This window comes from Cucumis melo, chromosome 11 (assembly GCF_025177605.1).
Source record: "Cucumis melo cultivar AY chromosome 11, USDA_Cmelo_AY_1.0, whole genome shotgun sequence".
Classification (NCBI taxonomy): domain Eukaryota; kingdom Viridiplantae; phylum Streptophyta; class Magnoliopsida; order Cucurbitales; family Cucurbitaceae; genus Cucumis; species Cucumis melo.
The window spans coordinates 41,176-67,081 of NC_066867.1; the positions used below are offsets into that span (position 1 = coordinate 41,176).

The 25,906-nt window shown below is 34.8% G+C and overlaps 1 protein-coding gene across 3 annotated transcripts; it reads left to right on the forward strand.

Annotated features, from left to right (window-relative positions):
• Positions 1-583: 583 nt before the first annotated feature.
• LOC103499575 (beta-galactosidase 10) lies at positions 584-24,808 on the forward strand. Of its 3 annotated transcripts, none has more exons than XM_051079022.1 (19): positions 584-879; positions 955-1,050; positions 1,128-1,240; positions 1,317-1,383; positions 1,491-1,587; positions 1,762-1,901; positions 3,407-3,495; positions 3,953-4,058; positions 4,160-4,247; positions 4,334-4,452; positions 5,992-6,156; positions 6,249-6,457; positions 6,938-7,044; positions 8,250-8,359; positions 8,909-9,016; positions 9,860-9,970; positions 10,109-10,320; positions 10,419-10,749; positions 24,499-24,808. In XM_051079022.1, the coding sequence occupies exons 1-19, from the start codon at positions 727-729 to the stop codon at positions 24,607-24,609; spliced, it is 2,532 nt and encodes an 843-aa protein (XP_050934979.1). In that variant the 5' UTR covers positions 584-726; the 3' UTR covers positions 24,610-24,808. The 3 variants fall into 3 exon arrangements, with proteins under 3 accessions (XP_050934979.1, XP_050934977.1, XP_050934978.1); XM_051079020.1 differs by lacking the exon at positions 24,499-24,808 and adding an exon at positions 10,840-11,149; XM_051079021.1 differs by lacking the exons at positions 584-879; positions 955-1,050; positions 1,128-1,240; ... (13 more) ...; positions 10,109-10,320; positions 10,419-10,749 and adding exons at positions 14,252-14,538; positions 14,614-14,709; positions 14,787-14,899; ... (13 more) ...; positions 23,768-23,979; positions 24,078-24,408.
• The last annotated feature ends 1,098 nt before the right edge of the window (positions 24,809-25,906 follow it).

Below are 25,906 nucleotides of genomic sequence, written 5' to 3' on the forward strand. Positions count from 1 at the left end.
AAGAAAAAAAGAGAAGAAGAAATGAAGGTATCCAATCCAACCCTATCTTCATGCTATGTGTAAAATATTTTCTGAGGAATCGAACCGACGAGGCACGACAGTCAAATATGTCAGTGTGAAGGATCCTACACAAAATGACATCAACAGCTGTTCCCCATAAATGCTCTGCTTCATCTTGGCCCCACACTCAATACAAGATCTCTTTTCTATCTAAATCTCAACCAAAAATAATTACTACTTTTTCACTCACGTCTTTTTTAGTAACTTTTTATTTCTTGAAATTTAAGCACGAAAGGTTACGATAGGACATACAAACTTAAACATATTTTTGCTAAAATATAATATTCTTATTATTGAAAAAAAATAATCCGAAGTTCTAACACTTGCAGATAAAATCTAATTTCTAGGTTAATAAAATACAAACTAGCTTTTTACATGTTATGTTAATAAATGCATTTAGAGAACAACAGTTTAAAAAGGTTGAAGAAGTATCAATGTTAATTATTGGAAAAGGGAAAAGAGTTGGATATTTAGATGTTGATGTGGTAGTAATATTAATGAATATTATTCGGGAAGAGATGGCAGGTGGTGTGCAGAGTGTCACTCCCACCGTCACCGCAGCAGCACATGTGTGTGTTGTTTTTCCTACACCTTTGATCTGCTTTGCCTTTTGCCTTAAATACAATACATTTTCAGAAGTTAGTATAGTGGACATTGGGTAATGCAATGACTATGAAGCTCTCTTTTCTTGTATTATGCCTCTTCCTTCCTCTTTGCTTGGCGGCCAATGTCACCTATGACCGCCGTTCCCTCATCATCGACGGCCAACGCAAGCTCCTCATCTCTGCTTCCATTCACTATCCTCGCAGCGTTCCTGCCGTGAGTTCATGATAATTTAATTTACTCTATCTTCTGCTTTCTCCATTTTATAATTAACCTTTTCCTTCCTCTCAGATGTGGCCAAGTCTTATTCAAAACGCCAAGGAAGGAGGTGTTGATGTCATTGAGACTTATGTCTTCTGGAATGGTCATGAACTCTCCCCTGACAATGTAATGTAACCCCCCAAATCACTTCCCTCGTTTCTTCCATTACTAACTCTTACTTACTTTACTCTCTTCTTCCTCAGTATCATTTTGATGGTCGATTTGATCTCGTCAAATTCATTAACATCGTTCACGATGCCGGATTGTATCTAATTTTGCGCATTGGTCCCTTCGTTGCAGCCGAGTGGAACTTTGGGTAAACTTTTCTTGAACTCCATCTCTTAGCTTACCTTCAACAAATTCAGTTTTAGGCTTACCCTTTCTCTTTCCAGTGGAGTACCTGTTTGGCTGCATTATATTCCTAATACTGTATTTCGAACAGACAATGCATCTTTCAAGGTATGTAAACTGACCACTAACACTATCGATGTGTTCTGTTTTTAACTTGCTTCATTTAATTGTTTCTCTGTCATTGTGGCTCTCCTTGTGACCATGCGGGAGTTCAGTTTTATATGCAGAAGTTCACTACATACATAGTGAGCCTAATGAAAAAGGAGAAGCTTTTTGCTTCGCAGGGGGGTCCTATCATCTTGTCTCAGGCAAGTACTTTTGCTATTCTAGCCATCCATTGATCTGGTTTTTATCTCATGCCTGCAACCAAGTCCTTTTTGATAGAATGTGAAGACTTTCTTATAATGAAAATTGTTTACAAGTATAGTGTAAATAAAAGACTGCGTGCTGTACTTTTATAATGTGTTATGTTTCTCATGTAGGTAGAAAATGAGTACGGGGATATAGAAAGAGTTTATGGAGAAGGAGGGAAGCCATATGCTATGTGGGCAGCTCAAATGGCTGTTTCTCAGAATATAGGCGTTCCATGGATAATGTGTCAGCAATATGATGCTCCTGACCCTGTGGTTAGAGTCCCCTTCAATGATAACTTCTTTCGTCTATTTAATTGGTTAATTCACCCTTTAATCTAAATGCTTAAGTGGATGGTTTATGACTTTTACGGAGCTTGAACATAGGGCCTTTGGATCTAATAACTTGATTACGTACATGTTTTATTATAAGGGTAAGTGAATGTTTTCCACATTCCAGAGGCTAAAGCTAATAAGCTCAACCATCTACAACGAGCTTCATTTCTTGTGTTCATCTTGCCATTATTTAACATTTCTGGTTTATGGCATGATGTTTCATATTATGTGTGTTGTTACATTGCAATGGAGTTCCAGTTATGCTTTGTATAATAGCATAAATATGTAGTATTTGTAAAGGATTTGTACGATGTAATCTTGTTTTTGTTGGAATAAATTGTTATAGTTCGTGTTTCTTCATGAATGGATGTATCATGAATGATGCATCACTTCATGAAAACTAATAACTATTTGTGTTTATTCAGGAATGGATGCATCATGAGTGGATGCATCACTCCATGAAAAATATTATAAAAAAAGGACACGACTTTTCGAATGACCACGAATAAGTCTATAAATACGGTTCTTTTCTGTTTGGTTTCAAAAATAATTTGTCCAAGCGTAAAGTACATGACAATCTACTAAAATTTAGAATCATTTGAATCTTTTCATGTAAATATCAATTGAATGAAAACTAACAATAATTCTCGTGTTTAGCATAGAGAACACCGTTGTGGAATAATATATAATGTACAGAATTCTAATAATAATTTTCATGATTTGCAAATAGAACACCTTTGTTCACAAGACATTTTGTGTGGAAAAACATTCTAAAAAAATGTTGCATTCCTTGATTCCATGTTTGTATTAACATGTATATTTGAAATATCTGATTTATGAACTAGAAATTGATGTGCACAACTGTTGCTAACATAACCAATGAATATGCAATCAACAATTTTTTGTCCTATTTTTAACCATTTTAGGTTTAGGTATTGTAACATTTGCTAGACACCCCACAAATTTGGAATCATTCATTTAAAAGATCATAAAATTTTCTTCCACAAAGATTCTCTCCATTATCCACAATCTTCACGTTTGGTAGATCCGCAAGGTTTTGTTCTTCTAGACGGGGTGCTACTCTTAGAAGAAAGGTGATCTGTTCTATTCTAAGAGACAATTACCCTCAAAACTCAAGCACTAGGGTGAGTAAATTTGTCTTAAGGAGACAACGTGAATTTGTTGGGCTCAGATCCATATACATATATGTTTTCCTATTTTGTTGTGTTGATAATTTTCATAACAGTTTTATGTTGGGTGAACTTTGGCATGTGCACAATGTATGGCTTCATACGAATGGGCAGTAGGTTTCTTACTTTCTATTATAACGATGTTCCTGATATTTGAGATTGTCCATTCTTATGCTTTAAACTAGTAACATTTGAATAATTGAGATTAACAATATTTCTCTGCATCACGATGAGTAGTTTTTGTCTGCTTTCCAGATTAATACTTGCAATTCATTCTACTGTGACCAATTCACACCTAATTCTCCAAACAAACCCAAGATGTGGACGGAGAATTGGCCCGGATGGTAATATAATTTTTAGCAGTTTTTCTTATTATGTACTTTAATGACTAAGCAGTTTTTCTTATTATGTACTTTAATATTAGACATTCTACTTTGTGTAATTAATTGTCTTTAGTATAATCTGAAAATATTAAAATATTAAAATTTTGAAATGTTTAGAGTACTTTAACTGTTAAAGTTAACCATACTAAATGGTTAATTTTTACTAATAAAAAAACTGTAAATTCCACGGATGTATTTGTATTTTATATTTTACTTCTAGTTTTATTATTAGTAGTATTATCAAAGTTGATTAAGATGAAATCTGATATGGAATCATCTGAAATTTTGTCTCAAAAGATTTATTTAATGCCTTTTTCTGTATGATCTCGCCTCACGCAAGTGAAACAGAAGAAATTCACATGTTGCTTTCTGCTCCATGCTTTATTGATATAGTTATGGTGGTTTCCATATTTTCCAGGTTCAAAACATTTGGAGCAAGGGATCCTCATAGGCCTCCAGAGGACATTGCTTTCTCAGTTGCTCGCTTTTTCCAAAAAGGTGGTAGTCTGCAAAACTACTACATGGTAATTGACTTGTTTTACATTATATTTATTAATTGGACCCTGTTCTATCACCGTTGTCATTCTAGCAATTTAACCTATAGAATAATATTCTTCTTCTTTAGTATCATGGCGGAACAAATTTTGGTCGTACTGCTGGTGGGCCATTTATTACCACAAGTTATGACTATGATGCACCTATTGATGAATATGGTAAGATGTCTTCTCTACTTTTGATTTGTTGAAAAATAAAACCAGGTAGTGCATCGTGATTTACATGGTTTTTTGAACAATTATAGGTTTACCTAGGCTTCCAAAGTGGGGACACCTGAAGGAACTTCATAGGGCTATAAAGTTGACTGAGCGTGTACTGCTTAACAGTGAGCCAACATATATCTCATTAGGTCCCTCTCTAGAGGTAATATTCTTCCATGCTGCTTGGTGCTTATTTCCATTTTTTGTAATCCATATTTTATTAAATGTTTAAATTGTTCAATGGACTAATATATGTACTGGATAAGAAATATTCTGTCAAAGAGATCAGATGTGCGAATGCTGGGGAGAATGCATCTTCAAACTCAGAAGTCAATCTAAACAAAATTGCTTGATTTAATTTAATTTATTTATTTTTATATTTGATTGCAGATAAGATTTCTATTATGCATAACACAGCCTGAAGGCAAGGGTGGAAAGAGAACCCCCTCCCTCAGAAAACAATCAAAACAGCTCTAAGAGAAGTTTCTGGTTCATTTGGATTATGGACAAGCTGTAATTACTAAGAATTTACTATTTTTAGAGCACTCAAAGAAACTATGAATTGAGTTTGCTACAAAAAGAAGCAAAAGAAGACACCTTATCCTAAGAAATACTGCAGTTTCTTTTGAGCCACAAGTTCCAAAGCAGTCTGACTGCCATGGCCCATAAAATCGTTCCACTGCTTGTATGGTTCCAATCTCCAAGGATCTCTAACAACCTGATACAACCCGAATATATTGAGATGCATGATAATGAAAATACAAAATAAATCAAGTGTTTTAAGGTACTTGGACCCTCCCAATCTTGAGATGCTCTCATGCCCTACTTCATATTCCAAATGTTGCTTACCCTCTCCTTCCCTATTAACTTTGTATTTAAAATCAAACTTCCCTAACAAACTACTTATCTATTTACTAATATACTCTTAATATCCCTCTAACGTCATTCCTATCATAACTAATCATCGATTCCGTTTTTGCGAACAAAAGGAGAAGTTGAATTCCTTAATTTCTTTTACCATCCGTTTGCCTTGATCACTGGCTGAAGTGGCAAAAGGATTGTAAATGATCAAATGATCAAGGGCTCCTTCAGCCAAAGAAAGACCACCTTTTTTGGAAGCCAATTCTTCCAGACAGTATCGAGAAAAGTCGGTTTTGAAGAAAAAAAATTAGAGTTCTCTAAGGTCCAAACAACTTATTCCTTCCCTTCCCCTAGCCAGATAAAATCAAACAGACCCGTCAAACTGCTCTAATTTGGATCTTCAATCAAACAACCCCCTCCTGAAGTTTAAATCCAACCATTGCCATCGTCTATCCAACAGTTCTGAACCTTAGCCTCTTGTTTCAAGGAAACACTGAGCAGATCCTGAAAAGAATTGGATAAAGAAGAGTTTCACACCCTAATATCGGTCTAGAAACTTTGAGACATTATGTATTCTCATATATCCCATGTTTTCTTCCTGAGTTGTCCTCCCTTTGATTTTGTGCTGCCTAAAGTCTTTAAAATATTGAAGTGGTCACTTTGGTTATTTGGCTGAGACACTAGCTAATATTTTGGATGAATAATTGAGTTATCTATACTATCTTACCTCCCTTTAACATTGGCAGTAAAGTTGATTAACCAGGTTATTTATTTATCTATTTATTTTCATCATCATTATTATTTGGAAAACCTTGTTCAATATTTTAATGGTGAACTGTAGGCTGATGTCTACACCGATTCATCTGGAGCCTGTGTCGCCTTTATTGCTAACATAGATGAAAAAGACGATAAGACAGTCCAGTTTCGAAATATTTCATATCATTTACCTGCTTGGTCAGTTAGTATTCTGCCCGACTGCAAGAATGTAGTCTTTAACACGGCAATGGTATGTCCTGTTTCAGAAAAAGATCCTCCAAGTGTCATTGCTTTCGTTCTATGTTCTTTCAATCTGCTATCTAGACCTAACACTTTCTACAGATTAGGTCCCAAACAGCTATGGTTGAAATGGTTCCTGAAGAACTTCATCCTTCAGTGGATGCAACAAATAAAGACTTGAAAGCCCTCAAATGGGAAGTCTTCGTAGAGCAAGCTGGAATTTGGGGTAAAGCTGACTTTGTTAAGAATGTTCTGGTTGACCACCTCAATACCACAAAAGACACAACAGATTACCTGTGGTATACGACCAGGTTTGTCTTTCTTTGAAGAGAGAACTAAAACTATATCTAAATTATTGATTCACTATCATATGAAAATGGAATAAGATGATAACAGAACGAGCAAATATTTGTCATTCATCATCATTGCTTGCATTGTTTCATACCATTATCTAAGCAAAATATTCCTCCAGGGTTTTCTTTTCTTATTTTCTTCTAATCAAGTTTTCCGTTATCTTTATATGTCAAGGACTGAAGGAAGGAAACTACTTTTAGATTTTATTTATTTATTTTTATTTTATTTATTGACGTGGAAATTTTGTAGTTGTCTTTTTTTCTTCTGTCAGTCCTTCGAGTAGCCTGCTTGTAAATGATAAGTAACCTTTCTGCATCTTTGTTTTATTGCATGTTATTTGCGGTCATGAATTTTGGGATCATAATTCGTCAAAGTGAAGTATGCTTGGATGAACATGGGAGGTTGTGTCGATCACTGATAATTTCCTTTATTGGCAGCATTTTTGTAAATGAAAATGAAAAGTTTCTCAAGGGAAGTCAACCGGTTCTTGTAGTCGAATCAAAGGGTCATGCCCTTCATGCATTTATCAACAAGAAACTGCAAGGTGCTTAATTGTATTGAATATCACGTCTTTAACTTCATATTCGATTACTGGCATTCTAATGCATGCTAATTAGTTTCAATTCATAGTCATCTGCCTCTTTTGAATCCCATTCTCTGCCTTCTTTATTTTGATTGTATCTTTAATAATTCTAGTGCGTAGATTTGGATGTCTGGGTTGATTAGTCATTGCCTTTTTATTATGGTTTTATATAGAAACAGGCTCTTAGAGGACATATACATACTTTGGTTGAAAGGCTACTGATTATCTTGCTCCTTGCTCTAATTTATTTACTGATATTACAGTATACATTTACATATTTAGTGTTCTTTGTGTTCTTAAGTATTCTTGTTAGTTGGTATCCTAACAGTTGCCTATGTTGCATTGACGGCAAATGCTTCAGAACGTCAAGGGAGCTAGGTCATCCTCCCTCTCAACCTTAACCACCGTTGATTGTACTTGTTCCAAGAGTTGAACCCACTCTCTAGAATTAGAAGGCTAGACCCAAGTCCTATCTAACTGGAGGAAGTCTCCCACCTTGGCATGAAGAGAACCATTCGCATCTAAAATGACTATCGTACTAAGCTTCTGAGAGATGGGGCCCCCTTCTAACTAATAATCGAACTAAACTGAACAATGTTGTCCATCTCCAATAGAAAAAGAACCAAGGGTCATAGTTTATCCAGATCTTTGTAGGATTGTGTTACTATATCTAAAAGTGGCTGAAAGAGAAAATCTTTGTCTACGCATTTTGCTCTCCACTATTTTACATGCCCACATTGCTCATGACCTCTCATATTTCACGTGCAATGTACACAGTCAATTATTAGTAAACTAAAAGTACTATAAATAACATATAGAGATTTCTATAGATTATTATTATTATTATTTCTCTAATTGTACGGAAGCAAAGTATTAGAGTAGTTTATTTAAGAGATGCCTTAGTAGTTCTTAAAATTTATTGACCACTAACTAAAAAGATATTAGAAATAGTACTTTGTTAATTTATTTTCTTTCATCTCAATGAAATTAGTTATTTGTTCAATGATGACCCTTCACATGAAATTACATGAGTTGATATCTATCATGTATTTCTTCCCGTTATCTATTTTTTCATGTATAGCATAGATTATGCTGTGGATCATTCTAAAGTTTCCGAAATAATATTTTGGATGCACGAATTAATATATTTCAACCACTTTGTACAGTTAGTGCAACTGGGAATGGATCAGATATAACATTCAAATTTAAGCAAGCCATTTCTCTCAAGGCTGGGAAAAATGAAATTGCTCTTCTAAGCATGACTGTTGGTCTACAAGTGAGTTACTTCTTTTTCCATTATCTCGGGCTTTCTATTGTCTCTAACCGAACTGTACACACTTTTTAATCGAAATCATACTCTATCTTAAGTAGATGAGGTAATCAAGTGAAATTATGATGTTTTAAAGCTCCAGGGAGGTGGTCTTTGCCGTTGCACGTCTCTTTTTGGGGGCTCTGTTTCTGTACCCAACCTTTGAATCCTTTTTGTGGTTTTCTCCTTTCGTAATGATTTTTTTGGTTGCATGTTTCTAAACTTTTACTGGTCCGAATGAAAGCGAAGACTCGTCTGCACGAAAGATTTCTTTTTCTATTGTGAAAGAAAAATCATAGTATAAAATTCAGGGCAGTTGGGGGCGCTTCTTGGCATTGATATAAGTAATAACAGCATCCTTGTCTCTTTTAATTATAACCCTTGCAGAATCATGCTAATAGTGTAAATAGTTTGCAAAAGTTGCACTAACCCTTAAACGGTTGACTTAACCTCATTCGAACTATATGGAGCTACTTTTTGCTTTTGATAGCTTATTGTTTTTTTTCTATACTGCAGAATGCTGGACCATTTTATGAGTGGGTGGGAGCCGGACTTTCAAAAGTTGTTATAGAGGGGTTTAACAATGGCCCAGTGGACTTGTCTTCTCATGCTTGGTCCTACAAGGTAGCTCTCACTCTCTCATATTAGGTTGATATATAATTGAATTTACCTTTATCCATAAGCTTAAGCTCTTGGGTTATTTAAGATGGTGTTAGAGTAGCGAGTTCAAAGAGGTCTTGTGTTCAAGTTTTTGCACTGTTATTTCCTTCCCAACTAATATTCATTTCCGAATATCCACTTGTTGGGCTTTAACTTATTTCAAGCCGTGAGTGAGGGGAGTGTTAGATGATATATATAATTAAGTTTGTCTTCATCCATCAACTCAAGTTTTTAAGTCTATCGGTGATTTAAGGTAGGTGCTTAAGGCTGAAGGAGCATAACTCATCTGGTTAAAGCACAACCATTTAGGAATCATCGAATGTACAACTTGAAAATGTTGGTTTGAACATTACATTTTGTTCAACTTATGTTATTTTACCAACTTCCCTACTTCTCATGCACCAGATGAACAAGCTTTCCATATTTGTGATGTAATATTCTTTTTTTAAAAACTAAAGTTCACACCTGGAAATATTAAAGGGGTGTTTGGGGAATTGAAATATAATAAGAATTACTGGAAAATCAAAGTGTTGAAATGCGTGTAGAATCGAGGACGGAACAAAAATGAACTTGTAAGTTAGAACAATGAAAAATAGAGTTTAATTGAAAATTGCCGAAAGAAAATAACTTTGATATTGCAACTTGGACTCAAAACACTCGATGAAAATATGAATTTTTTATTACATTACAACCCATTCCAATCACATTATGGGAGTCCAAATACCCCCTAATGGGGCCTGAAAGCTTTTGAAGGGACTTGGGAAACAAACATTATTGCCCCATTATTATAACTTCTGCAATTTTCAGATTGGGTTGCAAGGCGAGCACCTTGGTATTTACAAGCCAGACGGGATAAAAAATGTCAAATGGTTATCATCCAGGGAACCCCCAAAGCAACAACCTTTGACTTGGTACAAGGTACGTCTTTGACTTATGATCATATATTTTGCTGTGAGAAAATGTTCTGTTGTTATCCATGTTTGGTGGAAAAGAGGAGTTATTCCTTTTCATTTCGTTTTGTTTGTAAAACAGATTACATTATAATCAATTTTGCAGGTTATTCTGGACCCTCCATCCGGAAATGAACCCGTTGGGCTGGATATGGTTCATATGGGTAAAGGCCTGGCATGGTTAAATGGGGAAGAAATAGGAAGATATTGGCCCAGGAAAAGCTCTATTCATGATGTGTGCGTTCAGAAGTGCGACTACAGGGGCAAATTCAGACCAGATAAATGCTTAACCGGATGTGGAGAACCAACCCAACGGTGGTAGGTCACACAGAAAAATCTCCTATTTTGGATTATTGTAGATCAATTAGTTTTTGAAAAGGGAATAATGCCAAAGTCTGTCTAAACTGACTTTGTAGGTATCATGTTCCAAGATCATGGTTCAAGCCATCTGGAAATATTTTGGTGATTTTTGAAGAGAAAGGCGGAGATCCAACACAAATCAGATTATCTAAACGCAAGGTCTTGAGCATATGTTCCCATCTTGGAGAAGGGCATCCTTCGATTGAGTCGTGGTCTGGAACTGAAAAAGTAGAGAGAAAGAGCAAAGCAACAGTCCATTTGAAGTGCCCTGACAATAGCCGAATAGCCAAAATTAAATTTGCAAGCTTTGGAACTCCACAGGGAAGTTGTGGATCCTATAGTATAGGTGACTGTCATGATCCTAATTCAATATCCCTGGTTGAGAAGGTAACAGTTTACTTTATTCTCATATGCAGTGGTTTTTATCTCTGTAGTTTACCGTTTGTATTAATTAAAGATGTTTGCCCTTATGTGCAGGTGTGTCTTAATAGAAACGAGTGTAGAATTGAGTTAGGAGAAGAGGGGTTCAACAGGGGTTTGTGTCCAACTGCAACTAAGAAATTAGCAGTTGAAGCAATGTGCAGCTAGTAAGAAACGACACATTCATTCATACTGAATACGAAAATCTCGTGAAATAATGTTATCCATGTGTTGCTTCCATTTGTCTTTTTGTTAACCATGTTTATGAAATATGAGAAAGGTACTGCTTCCTTAGTTCCTTGTACTGTCTTTTTGTTAACCATGTTTATGAAATATGAAATATGAGAAAATATCGATGCCCATTAAATGTTTTTGGGTCAAATCTTTGTTCTACTGAACTGGGTTCTGTAAGGAAATATGAGAGTTGAGAGATGTGTAATATTTAACGTTTGAGCTTAAGTATGAGTTGCAAACAATTTTAAAAAATAAAACTATAATAATAATAATGGCCTTTCCGTTTTAATAATGTTACTTTGATTCGGTTTATAAAAAATGCGTTTGCAGCCGAAATTCTCATTTCTAACCGTGCTAGTCTTGGAAATACACACCCAAAGAGGAGACTTCACTTTCAATTACTACTCTAGCAGCCCTATCATTAGTAACTAGTACTACTCTAGCGGCCCATCATTGGTAACTAGTTCAAGTATAATTTTGGTGTCTCATTAATGAGAGTGTATCAATGATGACGTGCATCCAAGGTGTATTGAATCTGTATCAGCTACATTTAATTTTAAATACAAATTCAAGGTTATGTGATGTGTGTTCTCTTTGTTAAATATTATAATTGCTTTTCTTGCCATTTTAGTGGCGGTGTCAAATTTTAAATACAAATTTAAGGTTATGTGATGTGTGTTCTCTTTGTTAAATATTATAATTGCTTTTCTTACCATTTTAGAGGTGGTGTGAAATATTAAGCATAATTTAAACATAAAAACGGGAAGCAAAAAAGTTCAATATCATTCCTCTAGTTATTGAACCAAATACAAGGTCTCCTTGTAAAGACCAACAATAGATAAGGAAAAAACATAGACAAAAATAAAAATTAATATTACAAGAGAAGGATTCAACTCCCCCTCAAACTGATTTGTAGATATCATTATAACCAGCTTACTAAGACATTTATCAAATTGTCTTTATGAAAGATCTTTAGTTAACATGTCTTGTGTTTGATCGGAAGATAAGACATGCATATTTCACCTACATCAACCTTCCCCTTTATGAAATGCTTGTCAACTTCAATGTGATTTTTCCTATCATGTAGAACTGAATTACAAGTTACAGCAATGTAGTTTTGATATCACAATAAGCTCGTACAGGTGTCTTTGGAGACACTTTCAATTCTATGCCTTTACAAATTTCATGAGCTAAGGCTTTCAATTATACTTCAACACTACTCCTAGCCACTACATTTTATTTTTTACTACGCCATGTAACTAAATTTCCTCCAACAAATGAACAATAACTAGAAGTAGATCTTCTATTCGTATTACTTCCAGCCCAATCAGCATTAATGTACACTTCAACTTGAAAGTGATCATGTTTTAAACAATATCCCTTTACTTGAAGTTCCTTTCAAGTATCTCAAGAAGTGAGTAGGTGATTGCATAAATTGACTCACCATACTTACAGCAAAAGCTATATTTGGATGTGTTTGAGATAAATAGCGATCTACCTACAAACCTTTGGTATCTATCTTTGTCCTTGATCTCCTTATGATTTGCATCTTCTAATTTCAAATTCGGTTCAATAGAAGTTTCTGCTATTCGACAGCCAAGTAAACATGTCTCTTGAAGTAAGCCAATAACATATTTCCTCTAATTAACAAAATTCCTTTCTTAGATCATGCAAACTTCATCCCTAGAAAATATTTTAAGGTTTCCAAGTCTTTGATTTTAAATTCACTTGCTAGCTTGTTCCTAAGATCAACCAAGTCTTCTTCATCATTTCCTATAAGAATTATGCCATCAACATAGACAATTAAAATAACAATTTTATTATTCTCAAAGTTTTTGTAGAAGATTGTATGATCTGCTTGACTTTGTTGGTATTTGTAACTAGTGATTGTCTTTCCAAAGCGTTCAAACCATGCTCTTACAGACTGTTTAAGCACATATAATAATTTCTTTAATCTGCAAACATTATTTTTTCCAAGTTCCATTTCAAATCCCGGTGGTAAACACTTAAACATTTCTTCTAAATCACCATTAAAAAAAACATTCTTAATGCCTAATTAATGAAGAAACCAATCCAAATTAGTTGCAAGAGACAAAATGTCTCTAACTGAGTTACTTTTTGCATTTTGAGCAAAAGTTTCTTGCTAATCAATTTCATAGGTTTGAGTAAAACTTTTAGCTATTAGCCTAGCCTTGTGTCTTTCAAAACTGTCGTCAACATTACACTTTAGTGTACTGTAAACACCCATTTGACCTCCACATTCTTCTTATCTTTTGGTAATTAAGTTCGTTATTTCCCAAATTCCACTTTATCTTAGAGCATTCATTTTTTTCCATAACTGCTAGTTTTCAATTTGGATCATCTAGGGCTTTTTGTGTATTCCTAGAAACAAATAATTTATCTACCATAGTTGTTAAGGCTTTATGACTAATTGACAATTTTGCATATGAAATGTAATTTGTAATCGAATATTTAGTACATGTTCTAATCCCTTTTCTAATAGCAATAGGAACATCGAGATCAGAGATAATAGGTGGAGTATTTTGGACATTCGAAATATTAAGAATAAAAGGAGAAGAAGGGTTACCTGAACTTTCATTGTCGAGAACTGAGGAAGGACATATAGCATCATTTATCAAGATTTCAAATTGGTTTTCTGTGGAATCAACTCTTTGGTCTTGGCTCCTTTGATTGTCTATGCTTCTCGTATAAAACTTTAACTTAGGAATTTGACCTATAGGACCAATTTGTAGTACTTCTCTCCATGAAGGAGAAATTTCTATACTTGACTTTGAAGGACTTGGGACAGATAAGTCAAGATGATTAATAGAAGAAAGTAGATCTCTTTTCTATCTAAATCTCAACCAAAAATAATTACTACTTTTTCACTCACGTCTTTTTTAGTAACTTTTTATTTCTTGAAATTTAAGCACGAAAGGTTACGATAGGACATACAAACTTAAACATATTTTTGCTAAAATATAATATTCTTATTATTGAAAAAAAATAATCCGAAGTTCTAACACTTGCAGATAAAATCTAATTTCTAGGTTAATAAAATACAAACTAGCTTTTTACATGTTATGTTAATAAATGCATTTAGAGAACAACAGTTTAAAAAGGTTGAAGAAGTATCAATGTTAATTATTGGAAAAGGGAAAAGAGTTGGATATTTAGATGTTGATGTGGTAGTAATATTAATGAATATTATTCGGGAAGAGATGGCAGGTGGTGTGCAGAGTGTCACTCCCACCGTCACCGCAGCAGCACATGTGTGTGTTGTTTTTCCTACACCTTTGATCTGCTTTGCCTTTTGCCTTAAATACAATACATTTTCAGAAGTTAGTATAGTGGACATTGGGTAATGCAATGACTATGAAGCTCTCTTTTCTTGTATTATGCCTCTTCCTTCCTCTTTGCTTGGCGGCCAATGTCACCTATGACCGCCGTTCCCTCATCATCGACGGCCAACGCAAGCTCCTCATCTCTGCTTCCATTCACTATCCTCGCAGCGTTCCTGCCGTGAGTTCATGATAATTTAATTTACTCTATCTTCTGCTTTCTCCATTTTATAATTAACCTTTTCCTTCCTCTCAGATGTGGCCAAGTCTTATTCAAAACGCCAAGGAAGGAGGTGTTGATGTCATTGAGACTTATGTCTTCTGGAATGGTCATGAACTCTCCCCTGACAATGTAATGTAACCCCCCAAATCACTTCCCTCGTTTCTTCCATTACTAACTCTTACTTACTTTACTCTCTTCTTCCTCAGTATCATTTTGATGGTCGATTTGATCTCGTCAAATTCATTAACATCGTTCACGATGCCGGATTGTATCTAATTTTGCGCATTGGTCCCTTCGTTGCAGCCGAGTGGAACTTTGGGTAAACTTTTCTTGAACTCCATCTCTTAGCTTACCTTCAACAAATTCAGTTTTAGGCTTACCCTTTCTCTTTCCAGTGGAGTACCTGTTTGGCTGCATTATATTCCTAATACTGTATTTCGAACAGACAATGCATCTTTCAAGGTATGTAAACTGACCACTAACACTATCGATGTGTTCTGTTTTTAACTTGCTTCATTTAATTGTTTCTCTGTCATTGTGGCTCTCCTTGTGACCATGCGGGAGTTCAGTTTTATATGCAGAAGTTCACTACATACATAGTGAGCCTAATGAAAAAGGAGAAGCTTTTTGCTTCGCAGGGGGGTCCTATCATCTTGTCTCAGGCAAGTACTTTTGCTATTCTAGCCATCCATTGATCTGGTTTTTATCTCATGCCTGCAACCAAGTCCTTTTTGATAGAATGTGAAGACTTTCTTATAATGAAAATTGTTTACAAGTATAGTGTAAATAAAAGACTGCGTGCTGTACTTTTATAATGTGTTATGTTTCTCATGTAGGTAGAAAATGAGTACGGGGATATAGAAAGAGTTTATGGAGAAGGAGGGAAGCCATATGCTATGTGGGCAGCTCAAATGGCTGTTTCTCAGAATATAGGCGTTCCATGGATAATGTGTCAGCAATATGATGCTCCTGACCCTGTGGTTAGAGTCCCCTTCAATGATAACTTCTTTCGTCTATTTAATTGGTTAATTCACCCTTTAATCTAAATGCTTAAGTGGATGGTTTATGACTTTTACGGAGCTTGAACATAGGGCCTTTGGATCTAATAACTTGATTACGTACATGTTTTATTATAAGGGTAAGTGAATGTTTTCCACATTCCAGAGGCTAAAGCTAATAAGCTCAACCATCTACAACGAGCTTCATTTCTTGTGTTCATCTTGCCATTATTTAACATTTCTGGTTTATGGCATGATGTTTCATATTATGTGTGTTGTTACATTGCAATGGAGTTCCAGTTATGCTTTGTATAATAGCATAAATATGTAGTATTTGTAAAGGATTTGTACGATGTAATCTTGTTTTTGTTGGAATAAATTGTTATAGTTCGTGTTTCTTCATGAATGGATGTATCATGAATGATGCATCACTTCATGAAAACTAATAACTATTTGTGTTTATTCAGGAATGGATGCATCATGAGTGGATGCATCACTCCATGAAAAATATTATAAAAAAAGGACACGACTTTTCGAATGACCACGAATAAGTCTATAAATACGGTTCTTTTCTGTTTGGTTTCAAAAATAATTTGTCCAAGCGTAAAGTACATGACAATCTACTAAAATTTAGAATCATTTGAATCTTTTCATGTAAATATCAATTGAATGAAAACTAACAATAATTCTCGTGTTTAGCATAGAGAACACCGTTGTGGAATAATATATAATGTACAGAATTCTAATAATAATTTTCATGATTTGCAAATAGAACACCTTTGTTCACAAGACATTTTGTGTGGAAAAACATTCTAAAAAAATGTTGCATTCCTTGATTCCATGTTTGTATTAACATGTATATTTGAAATATCTGATTTATGAACTAGAAATTGATGTGCACAACTGTTGCTAACATAACCAATGAATATGCAATCAACAATTTTTTGTCCTATTTTTAACCATTTTAGGTTTAGGTATTGTAACATTTGCTAGACACCCCACAAATTTGGAATCATTCATTTAAAAGATCATAAAATTTTCTTCCACAAAGATTCTCTCCATTATCCACAATCTTCACGTTTGGTAGATCCGCAAGGTTTTGTTCTTCTAGACGGGGTGCTACTCTTAGAAGAAAGGTGATCTGTTCTATTCTAAGAGACAATTACCCTCAAAACTCAAGCACTAGGGTGAGTAAATTTGTCTTAAGGAGACAACGTGAATTTGTTGGGCTCAGATCCATATACATATATGTTTTCCTATTTTGTTGTGTTGATAATTTTCATAACAGTTTTATGTTGGGTGAACTTTGGCATGTGCACAATGTATGGCTTCATACGAATGGGCAGTAGGTTTCTTACTTTCTATTATAACGATGTTCCTGATATTTGAGATTGTCCATTCTTATGCTTTAAACTAGTAACATTTGAATAATTGAGATTAACAATATTTCTCTGCATCACGATGAGTAGTTTTTGTCTGCTTTCCAGATTAATACTTGCAATTCATTCTACTGTGACCAATTCACACCTAATTCTCCAAACAAACCCAAGATGTGGACGGAGAATTGGCCCGGATGGTAATATAATTTTTAGCAGTTTTTCTTATTATGTACTTTAATGACTAAGCAGTTTTTCTTATTATGTACTTTAATATTAGACATTCTACTTTGTGTAATTAATTGTCTTTAGTATAATCTGAAAATATTAAAATATTAAAATTTTGAAATGTTTAGAGTACTTTAACTGTTAAAGTTAACCATACTAAATGGTTAATTTTTACTAATAAAAAAACTGTAAATTCCACGGATGTATTTGTATTTTATATTTTACTTCTAGTTTTATTATTAGTAGTATTATCAAAGTTGATTAAGATGAAATCTGATATGGAATCATCTGAAATTTTGTCTCAAAAGATTTATTTAATGCCTTTTTCTGTATGATCTCGCCTCACGCAAGTGAAACAGAAGAAATTCACATGTTGCTTTCTGCTCCATGCTTTATTGATATAGTTATGGTGGTTTCCATATTTTCCAGGTTCAAAACATTTGGAGCAAGGGATCCTCATAGGCCTCCAGAGGACATTGCTTTCTCAGTTGCTCGCTTTTTCCAAAAAGGTGGTAGTCTGCAAAACTACTACATGGTAATTGACTTGTTTTACATTATATTTATTAATTGGACCCTGTTCTATCACCGTTGTCATTCTAGCAATTTAACCTATAGAATAATATTCTTCTTCTTTAGTATCATGGCGGAACAAATTTTGGTCGTACTGCTGGTGGGCCATTTATTACCACAAGTTATGACTATGATGCACCTATTGATGAATATGGTAAGATGTCTTCTCTACTTTTGATTTGTTGAAAAATAAAACCAGGTAGTGCATCGTGATTTACATGGTTTTTTGAACAATTATAGGTTTACCTAGGCTTCCAAAGTGGGGACACCTGAAGGAACTTCATAGGGCTATAAAGTTGACTGAGCGTGTACTGCTTAACAGTGAGCCAACATATATCTCATTAGGTCCCTCTCTAGAGGTAATATTCTTCCATGCTGCTTGGTGCTTATTTCCATTTTTTGTAATCCATATTTTATTAAATGTTTAAATTGTTCAATGGACTAATATATGTACTGGATAAGAAATATTCTGTCAAAGAGATCAGATGTGCGAATGCTGGGGAGAATGCATCTTCAAACTCAGAAGTCAATCTAAACAAAATTGCTTGATTTAATTTAATTTATTTATTTTTATATTTGATTGCAGATAAGATTTCTATTATGCATAACACAGCCTGAAGGCAAGGGTGGAAAGAGAACCCCCTCCCTCAGAAAACAATCAAAACAGCTCTAAGAGAAGTTTCTGGTTCATTTGGATTATGGACAAGCTGTAATTACTAAGAATTTACTATTTTTAGAGCACTCAAAGAAACTATGAATTGAGTTTGCTACAAAAAGAAGCAAAAGAAGACACCTTATCCTAAGAAATACTGCAGTTTCTTTTGAGCCACAAGTTCCAAAGCAGTCTGACTGCCATGGCCCATAAAATCGTTCCACTGCTTGTATGGTTCCAATCTCCAAGGATCTCTAACAACCTGATACAACCCGAATATATTGAGATGCATGATAATGAAAATACAAAATAAATCAAGTGTTTTAAGGTACTTGGACCCTCCCAATCTTGAGATGCTCTCATGCCCTACTTCATATTCCAAATGTTGCTTACCCTCTCCTTCCCTATTAACTTTGTATTTAAAATCAAACTTCCCTAACAAACTACTTATCTATTTACTAATATACTCTTAATATCCCTCTAACGTCATTCCTATCATAACTAATCATCGATTCCGTTTTTGCGAACAAAAGGAGAAGTTGAATTCCTTAATTTCTTTTACCATCCGTTTGCCTTGATCACTGGCTGAAGTGGCAAAAGGATTGTAAATGATCAAATGATCAAGGGCTCCTTCAGCCAAAGAAAGACCACCTTTTTTGGAAGCCAATTCTTCCAGACAGTATCGAGAAAAGTCGGTTTTGAAGAAAAAAAATTAGAGTTCTCTAAGGTCCAAACAACTTATTCCTTCCCTTCCCCTAGCCAGATAAAATCAAACAGACCCGTCAAACTGCTCTAATTTGGATCTTCAATCAAACAACCCCCTCCTGAAGTTTAAATCCAACCATTGCCATCGTCTATCCAACAGTTCTGAACCTTAGCCTCTTGTTTCAAGGAAACACTGAGCAGATCCTGAAAAGAATTGGATAAAGAAGAGTTTCACACCCTAATATCGGTCTAGAAACTTTGAGACATTATGTATTCTCATATATCCCATGTTTTCTTCCTGAGTTGTCCTCCCTTTGATTTTGTGCTGCCTAAAGTCTTTAAAATATTGAAGTGGTCACTTTGGTTATTTGGCTGAGACACTAGCTAATATTTTGGATGAATAATTGAGTTATCTATACTATCTTACCTCCCTTTAACATTGGCAGTAAAGTTGATTAACCAGGTTATTTATTTATCTATTTATTTTCATCATCATTATTATTTGGAAAACCTTGTTCAATATTTTAATGGTGAACTGTAGGCTGATGTCTACACCGATTCATCTGGAGCCTGTGTCGCCTTTATTGCTAACATAGATGAAAAAGACGATAAGACAGTCCAGTTTCGAAATATTTCATATCATTTACCTGCTTGGTCAGTTAGTATTCTGCCCGACTGCAAGAATGTAGTCTTTAACACGGCAATGGTATGTCCTGTTTCAGAAAAAGATCCTCCAAGTGTCATTGCTTTCGTTCTATGTTCTTTCAATCTGCTATCTAGACCTAACACTTTCTACAGATTAGGTCCCAAACAGCTATGGTTGAAATGGTTCCTGAAGAACTTCATCCTTCAGTGGATGCAACAAATAAAGACTTGAAAGCCCTCAAATGGGAAGTCTTCGTAGAGCAAGCTGGAATTTGGGGTAAAGCTGACTTTGTTAAGAATGTTCTGGTTGACCACCTCAATACCACAAAAGACACAACAGATTACCTGTGGTATACGACCAGGTTTGTCTTTCTTTGAAGAGAGAACTAAAACTATATCTAAATTATTGATTCACTATCATATGAAAATGGAATAAGATGATAACAGAACGAGCAAATATTTGTCATTCATCATCATTGCTTGCATTGTTTCATACCATTATCTAAGCAAAATATTCCTCCAGGGTTTTCTTTTCTTATTTTCTTCTAATCAAGTTTTCCGTTATCTTTATATGTCAAGGACTGAAGGAAGGAAACTACTTTTAGATTTTATTTATTTATTTTTATTTTATTTATTGACGTGGAAATTTTGTAGTTGTCTTTTTTTCTTCTGTCAGTCCTTCGAGTAGCCTGCTTGTAAATGATAAGTAACCTTTCTGCATCTTTGTTTTATTGCATGTTATTTGCGGTCATGAATTTTGGGATCATAATTCGTCAAAGTGAAGTATGCTTGGATGAACATGGGAGGTTGTGTCGATCACTGATAATTTCCTTTATTGGCAGCATTTTTGTAAATGAAAATGAAAAGTTTCTCAAGGGAAGTCAACCGGTTCTTGTAGTCGAATCAAAGGGTCATGCCCTTCATGCATTTATCAACAAGAAACTGCAAGGTGCTTAATTGTATTGAATATCACGTCTTTAACTTCATATTCGATTACTGGCATTCTAATGCATGCTAATTAGTTTCAATTCATAGTCATCTGCCTCTTTTGAATCCCATTCTCTGCCTTCTTTATTTTGATTGTATCTTTAATAATTCTAGTGCGTAGATTTGGATGTCTGGGTTGATTAGTCATTGCCTTTTTATTATGGTTTTATATAGAAACAGGCTCTTAGAGGACATATACATACTTTGGTTGAAAGGCTACTGATTATCTTGCTCCTTGCTCTAATTTATTTACTGATATTACAGTATACATTTACATATTTAGTGTTCTTTGTGTTCTTAAGTATTCTTGTTAGTTGGTATCCTAACAGTTGCCTATGTTGCATTGACGGCAAATGCTTCAGAACGTCAAGGGAGCTAGGTCATCCTCCCTCTCAACCTTAACCACCGTTGATTGTACTTGTTCCAAGAGTTGAACCCACTCTCTAGAATTAGAAGGCTAGACCCAAGTCCTATCTAACTGGAGGAAGTCTCCCACCTTGGCATGAAGAGAACCATTCGCATCTAAAATGACTATCGTACTAAGCTTCTGAGAGATGGGGCCCCCTTCTAACTAATAATCGAACTAAACTGAACAATGTTGTCCATCTCCAATAGAAAAAGAACCAAGGGTCATAGTTTATCCAGATCTTTGTAGGATTGTGTTACTATATCTAAAAGTGGCTGAAAGAGAAAATCTTTGTCTACGCATTTTGCTCTCCACTATTTTACATGCCCACATTGCTCATGACCTCTCATATTTCACGTGCAATGTACACAGTCAATTATTAGTAAACTAAAAGTACTATAAATAACATATAGAGATTTCTATAGATTATTATTATTATTATTTCTCTAATTGTACGGAAGCAAAGTATTAGAGTAGTTTATTTAAGAGATGCCTTAGTAGTTCTTAAAATTTATTGACCACTAACTAAAAAGATATTAGAAATAGTACTTTGTTAATTTATTTTCTTTCATCTCAATGAAATTAGTTATTTGTTCAATGATGACCCTTCACATGAAATTACATGAGTTGATATCTATCATGTATTTCTTCCCGTTATCTATTTTTTCATGTATAGCATAGATTATGCTGTGGATCATTCTAAAGTTTCCGAAATAATATTTTGGATGCACGAATTAATATATTTCAACCACTTTGTACAGTTAGTGCAACTGGGAATGGATCAGATATAACATTCAAATTTAAGCAAGCCATTTCTCTCAAGGCTGGGAAAAATGAAATTGCTCTTCTAAGCATGACTGTTGGTCTACAAGTGAGTTACTTCTTTTTCCATTATCTCGGGCTTTCTATTGTCTCTAACCGAACTGTACACACTTTTTAATCGAAATCATACTCTATCTTAAGTAGATGAGGTAATCAAGTGAAATTATGATGTTTTAAAGCTCCAGGGAGGTGGTCTTTGCCGTTGCACGTCTCTTTTTGGGGGCTCTGTTTCTGTACCCAACCTTTGAATCCTTTTTGTGGTTTTCTCCTTTCGTAATGATTTTTTTGGTTGCATGTTTCTAAACTTTTACTGGTCCGAATGAAAGCGAAGACTCGTCTGCACGAAAGATTTCTTTTTCTATTGTGAAAGAAAAATCATAGTATAAAATTCAGGGCAGTTGGGGGCGCTTCTTGGCATTGATATAAGTAATAACAGCATCCTTGTCTCTTTTAATTATAACCCTTGCAGAATCATGCTAATAGTGTAAATAGTTTGCAAAAGTTGCACTAACCCTTAAACGGTTGACTTAACCTCATTCGAACTATATGGAGCTACTTTTTGCTTTTGATAGCTTATTGTTTTTTTTCTATACTGCAGAATGCTGGACCATTTTATGAGTGGGTGGGAGCCGGACTTTCAAAAGTTGTTATAGAGGGGTTTAACAATGGCCCAGTGGACTTGTCTTCTCATGCTTGGTCCTACAAGGTAGCTCTCACTCTCTCATATTAGGTTGATATATAATTGAATTTACCTTTATCCATAAGCTTAAGCTCTTGGGTTATTTAAGATGGTGTTAGAGTAGCGAGTTCAAAGAGGTCTTGTGTTCAAGTTTTTGCACTGTTATTTCCTTCCCAACTAATATTCATTTCCGAATATCCACTTGTTGGGCTTTAACTTATTTCAAGCCGTGAGTGAGGGGAGTGTTAGATGATATATATAATTAAGTTTGTCTTCATCCATCAACTCAAGTTTTTAAGTCTATCGGTGATTTAAGGTAGGTGCTTAAGGCTGAAGGAGCATAACTCATCTGGTTAAAGCACAACCATTTAGGAATCATCGAATGTACAACTTGAAAATGTTGGTTTGAACATTACATTTTGTTCAACTTATGTTATTTTACCAACTTCCCTACTTCTCATGCACCAGATGAACAAGCTTTCCATATTTGTGATGTAATATTCTTTTTTTAAAAACTAAAGTTCACACCTGGAAATATTAAAGGGGTGTTTGGGGAATTGAAATATAATAAGAATTACTGGAAAATCAAAGTGTTGAAATGCGTGTAGAATCGAGGACGGAACAAAAATGAACTTGTAAGTTAGAACAATGAAAAATAGAGTTTAATTGAAAATTGCCGAAAGAAAATAACTTTGATATTGCAACTTGGACTCAAAACACTCGATGAAAATATGAATTTTTTATTACATTACAACCCATTCCAATCACATTATGGGAGTCCAAATACCCCCTAATGGGGCCTGAAAGCTTTTGAAGGGACTTGGGAAACAAACATTATTGCCCCATTATTATAACTTCTGCAATTTTCAGATTGGGTTGCAAGGCGAGCACCTTGGTATTTACAAGCCAGACGGGATAAAAAATGTCAAATGGTTATCATCCAGGGAACCCCCAAAGCAACAACCTTTGACTTGGTACAAGGTACGTCTTTGACTTATGATCATATATTTTGCTGTGAGAAAATGTTCTGTTGTTATCCATGTTTGGTGGAAAAGAGGAGTTATTCCTTTTCATTTCGTTTTGTTTGTAAAACAGATTACATTATAATCAATTTTGCAGGTTATTCTGGACCCTCCATCCGGAAATGAACCCGTTGGGCTGGATATGGTTCATATGGGTAAAGGCCTGGCATGGTTAAATGGGGAAGAAATAGGAAGATATTGGCCCAGGAAAAGCTCTATTCATGATGTGTGCGTTCAGAAGTGCGACTACAGGGGCAAATTCAGACCAGATAAATGCTTAACCGGATGTGGAGAACCAACCCAACGGTGGTAGGTCACACAGAAAAATCTCCTATTTTGGATTATTGTAGATCAATTAGTTTTTGAAAAGGGAATAATGCCAAAGTCTGTCTAAACTGACTTTGTAGGTATCATGTTCCAAGATCATGGTTCAAGCCATCTGGAAATATTTTGGTGATTTTTGAAGAGAAAGGCGGAGATCCAACACAAATCAGATTATCTAAACGCAAGGTCTTGAGCATATGTTCCCATCTTGGAGAAGGGCATCCTTCGATTGAGTCGTGGTCTGGAACTGAAAAAGTAGAGAGAAAGAGCAAAGCAACAGTCCATTTGAAGTGCCCTGACAATAGCCGAATAGCCAAAATTAAATTTGCAAGCTTTGGAACTCCACAGGGAAGTTGTGGATCCTATAGTATAGGTGACTGTCATGATCCTAATTCAATATCCCTGGTTGAGAAGGTAACAGTTTACTTTATTCTCATATGCAGTGGTTTTTATCTCTGTAGTTTACCGTTTGTATTAATTAAAGATGTTTGCCCTTATGTGCAGGTGTGTCTTAATAGAAACGAGTGTAGAATTGAGTTAGGAGAAGAGGGGTTCAACAGGGGTTTGTGTCCAACTGCAACTAAGAAATTAGCAGTTGAAGCAATGTGCAGCTAGTAAGAAACGACACATTCATTCATACTGAATACGAAAATCTCGTGAAATAATGTTATCCATGTGTTGCTTCCATTTGTCTTTTTGTTAACCATGTTTATGAAATATGAGAAAGGTACTGCTTCCTTAGTTCCTTGTACTGTCTTTTTGTTAACCATGTTTATGAAATATGAAATATGAGAAAATATCGATGCCCATTAAATGTTTTTGGGTCAAATCTTTGTTCTACTGAACTGGGTTCTGTAAGGAAATATGAGAGTTGAGAGATGTGTAATATTTAACGTTTGAGCTTAAGTATGAGTTGCAAACAATTTTAAAAAATAAAACTATAATAATAATAATGGCCTTTCCGTTTTAATAATGTTACTTTGATTCGGTTTATAAAAAATGCGTTTGCAGCCGAAATTCTCATTTCTAACCGTGCTAGTCTTGGAAATACACACCCAAAGAGGAGACTTCACTTTCAATTACTACTCTAGCAGCCCTATCATTAGTAACTAGTACTACTCTAGCGGCCCATCATTGGTAACTAGTTCAAGTATAATTTTGGTGTCTCATTAATGAGAGTGTATCAATGATGACGTGCATCCAAGGTGTATTGAATCTGTATCAGCTACATTTAATTTTAAATACAAATTCAAGGTTATGTGATGTGTGTTCTCTTTGTTAAATATTATAATTGCTTTTCTTGCCATTTTAGTGGCGGTGTCAAATTTTAAATACAAATTTAAGGTTATGTGATGTGTGTTCTCTTTGTTAAATATTATAATTGCTTTTCTTACCATTTTAGAGGTGGTGTGAAATATTAAGCATAATTTAAACATAAAAACGGGAAGCAAAAAAGTTCAATATCATTCCTCTAGTTATTGAACCAAATACAAGGTCTCCTTGTAAAGACCAACAATAGATAAGGAAAAAACATAGACAAAAATAAAAATTAATATTACAAGAGAAGGATTCAACTCCCCCTCAAACTGATTTGTAGATATCATTATAACCAGCTTACTAAGACATTTATCAAATTGTCTTTATGAAAGATCTTTAGTTAACATGTCTTGTGTTTGATCGGAAGATAAGACATGCATATTTCACCTACATCAACCTTCCCCTTTATGAAATGCTTGTCAACTTCAATGTGATTTTTCCTATCATGTAGAACTGAATTACAAGTTACAGCAATGTAGTTTTGATATCACAATAAGCTCGTACAGGTGTCTTTGGAGACACTTTCAATTCTATGCCTTTACAAATTTCATGAGCTAAGGCTTTCAATTATACTTCAACACTACTCCTAGCCACT

Bases quoted from the DNA above. Each gene is read 5' to 3' on its own strand.
- LOC103499575 (XM_051079022.1), top strand. From the start codon at position 727: ATGACTATGAAGCTCTCTTTTCTTGTATTATGCCTCTTCCTTCCTCTT. The intron at 1,588-1,761 runs GTACTTTTGCTA...TCATGTAGGTAG, and splicing joins TATCATCTTGTCTCAGGCAA to AAAATGAGTACGGGGATATA. The intron at 4,059-4,159 runs GTAATTGACTTG...CTTCTTCTTTAG, and splicing joins GTCTGCAAAACTACTACATG to TATCATGGCGGAACAAATTT.